This window comes from Branchiostoma floridae, unplaced genomic scaffold (genome assembly GCF_000003815.2).
Source record: "Branchiostoma floridae strain S238N-H82 unplaced genomic scaffold, Bfl_VNyyK Sc7u5tJ_1529, whole genome shotgun sequence".
Classification (NCBI taxonomy): domain Eukaryota; kingdom Metazoa; phylum Chordata; class Leptocardii; order Amphioxiformes; family Branchiostomatidae; genus Branchiostoma; species Branchiostoma floridae.
The window spans coordinates 42,599-45,987 of NW_023365745.1; the positions used below are offsets into that span (position 1 = coordinate 42,599).

The 3,389-nt window shown below is 37.3% G+C and overlaps 1 protein-coding gene across 1 annotated transcript in view; it reads left to right on the forward strand.

Moving 5' to 3' along the window:
* LOC118408013 overlaps positions 1-2,724 on the forward strand; it is a gene marked incomplete at its 3' end in the record, with an annotated part of 8,049 nt that extends 5,325 nt beyond the window's left edge. The window contains 1 exon segment of the mRNA XM_035808625.1: positions 2,466-2,724. Within this exon segment, the coding sequence (XP_035664518.1) occupies positions 2,496-2,724 (229 nt within the window).
* Positions 2,725-3,389: the final 665 nt, after the last annotated feature.

Genomic DNA, 3,389 nt, shown 5'->3' on the forward strand with positions numbered 1-3,389 from the left:
TAATTTTTCAAACAATAGCAAAGTTGGATTTGCTCTTAAAATTTAATCAAATTTTTTACTAAATATATTGGACAATCTAGTTAACATTACAACATTTGCTAATGCATGTAGAACATATGCAGGGGTGCATATTGTACTGGTGGATATTGTATTCATTTGGCAATATATTTCTCCAGACATATTCATATCTGTGAACTGGTGGACAAATGGTAATAGAGGTGAGAAGTATAGCCCTTAGAGTAACTTGCATTTCTGCAAGTGAAGAAGATTTTAATTAGGGTCTCTGTATTTGGCTTTAGCCATAACTAGAAACGTTATTTTGAAAACAGACAGAAATAAGGGAAATCTAATGTAAAATTCCCCATACATAGCCTTCAAAATCAGAACACCTGTTCAATTCCTAAAACAACAAGTCTGAATGACTGATGATGCCACCTACTAAAGGAGACCAAAACAAACATTGGAAAAGTATGGGCATCACCAATGTACTGCGTTGTTTGGGGTTTACTGATTAAAAAAACTTAAAGGCCCTTGAATAAGACTTAGTGAGTGATGTTTTTCAAGACTTCCAAGACTGCTGGAAATGAGTACCCTCTAGCGGCTTCCATTGGTACATTTGACAAATGAGAGATGATTCATTGACACAATATTAATGCTTCAGAGCATTATGTTTAGGGAAAGTGAATTTCAAAGTTTTCATTGGTATTCAGGCATCCATGAAAACCCCTTTCACACCCTTATCTCAGAAAGAAATCAAATAGTGTACCATTAGCCAGGTTACCACGGGTAACGCAGGCATGTCCACCTTTCTGGCGCAAATACCTGCGGCACTACCTGTTTGAGAGAAGAGGTAAATATTTGTAATTGCGGCATTTATTACACACACCTGATAAGTGACTGACTTTTCAACATGGGCTCTACCATTCAGTTGGGAGGGAGAATAAATCCATGTACTGATTATCAGAGCTAGATCATACCCTTAATTCAAAACCACTACAATCTACAAAGGCTTGCAAATAATAGGTAAATTGTGTTTGTTCAAAAGTAGAGGTCAGTGTTTTCAGTATAGCTCATAAGATTAATAAGTTAAAGTACACTTGTTAAGATTTTGGTATCCCCCTTCCAATGAGCAGTAAGCTAAACCCAAACACCAAATCCTAATGGAACATCAGGTACTGACAGTGGGACTGAGCCAGGTTGTGAGAAGACAGGTGTCAACGTATTTCTTGGGAGTATTTGCTACAAACAGGTAGATTCTAAATCATATCAATTTTTTCTGAAATTTGACAGCATCAGGTTGCAGAAATATGATTTGCTTGATGCATCAGCTTTTTAGATGAGAAAATTGATAATATTCCTTCAATGAATATTCCATCCTTGTAAATGCGTTTCATATCTGAGATACCAGAGCAAATCTTTAACTGCCACATTAGTTTTAAAGTAAAGATTTTCTTTCCCCGAAAGCCTTTTAAAAGTGAATTGTTGAGATTTGCAATGAACCTAACATTGTATCATGTGGCAGATTGAGTTCGGCTATTACATAGCAATATTTGTTGATAACATTAATATCATTTAAGGTAGCAGGAAACAAGCAAATCCCGGGAGAAAAAATATCAAAGGAACTTCAAAATTGAAGTTTTCTTGATTCTGCACTAAAGATTTGCTAGTGTAAAGAAATTGCTGATACATTTTGGATAACAATGAGTAACATTTCATAATTATTTGGCAAAAGGTCAAGGAAATGTTAAATATGCCACCAAACCACCAGAGACATCTACTTCATTATAGTCATGAAAATTTCTTTACAATGATCAGAACTCCTAAAATTACAACACTATTAAAGTGTGATGTATTTTCTGTTTTCGGTCCATTTTTCTTAGAAGGACAGTCATTTAGAAGTGATTCCATGTGTCTTGGGTATTTGGTTGGTAGGCCAGTGTAATTGCACAGGGTACTGTAAATGCAGAAACGTTCGCAGTGGTTTTATGTTCACGGTTTTCGCTTTGGTCACCTCAACGCAAAGTTAAAACCACCATAGACGTTTATCCATTATATATAGTATACTAAGTGTCTATGACCCCACCGTGAATTTAAAACCACTGCGAACACTCCATTTTTCCGCTACTGCATAATTAAGTCCCTGCGAACTTAAATTTATTTACAGTAGCTTCAGATGTAAGTTGAAATAACCTTACACACTTGCCGAGAGGAGTATGGGTGACATGTGCTTGGCTACGCACAAGCATTGGCCAGGACAGCTCAAGCTTAACAATTTGCCATGATTGTGACCATTGCTGTATTGTTTTAGTTAAATTATTAATAGTGAAGAAAAATTAGGCTCATGCAATTAGACAGCCTATTGTATGCAAAAATCCAAATAACACAAATTGAGAACAGTGAATGTGTCACATCGCAGTCTTGCCTTTAAATTGGCCTTAACTGTTTTTTTTGGTGTTTTTTTTCAGATTTGAAGGTGACATTGAGTCTCCACCAAAATGGTGGACGCTCCTCTCCAACATGGCTTCTCCCCATCGTCCAGTCGTAGGAGCTCACGACAAAGTTCCAGTTCTATACAGCGCCTCTCGTTCTCGCAGAGCCATCGCAGGATTTCTGCCATGTCTGCTGGGGAGGGGGACGGACTTTCCCGGCAGGGAAGCACACTGTCGCGCGGAGGTAACATGAGAGGTTTCGGAGTACGCACGTCAATTGCTTCAGAGTTAGGAGGTGTGCAAATTTGTTTTATTTTTAGCTATTTATTTACTTGTTGAGATTTATCACCTTTGTGGAAGGATTGATCAAACAGGCAACAACCAATTTAATTTGTTGGTTCTCCTGCATTATTATGGGAAATTCTAAGAAAGAAGGATATTGAAACAAAAGGTATACAGGTGAACACTTGATTCCCTAATATTCACTACCTAAAACTGTTTCAATCATGGCATACGACATGTCATGTATTTGAACTGAAAACACAAGAACCAAGAATTAAATTGGTGTGGTCTTACTAGTGAAGTCACTGCTGACTATTGTGTTACATTATACATGTTACAGATTCACATTAAATCTTTTGTTCCATTTGAACAAAACTATGCTACACTTTGAACACAGCACCAAAACTATGTTATGATCATCTTTCTACAATGAAGAATTTAAGTCCCTCCTGCACCAAATGATATGTATGTGGCAGCATCCATCTCTGTTTCTGTAGCCCTTGGGCCACAGAGCAATCACTACAGCATGGGGCTAGTCCACTCCTAGTGGTGACTGTGTTCAAGTGCCTAAATAGTGTTTGAAATACTGGATGCATAAATACGCTTATATGCACCCAAAATTGGAGCTGTGCACCTAATTGTTAAAATTGGATGCACCTGCATACTTAAATATATTTC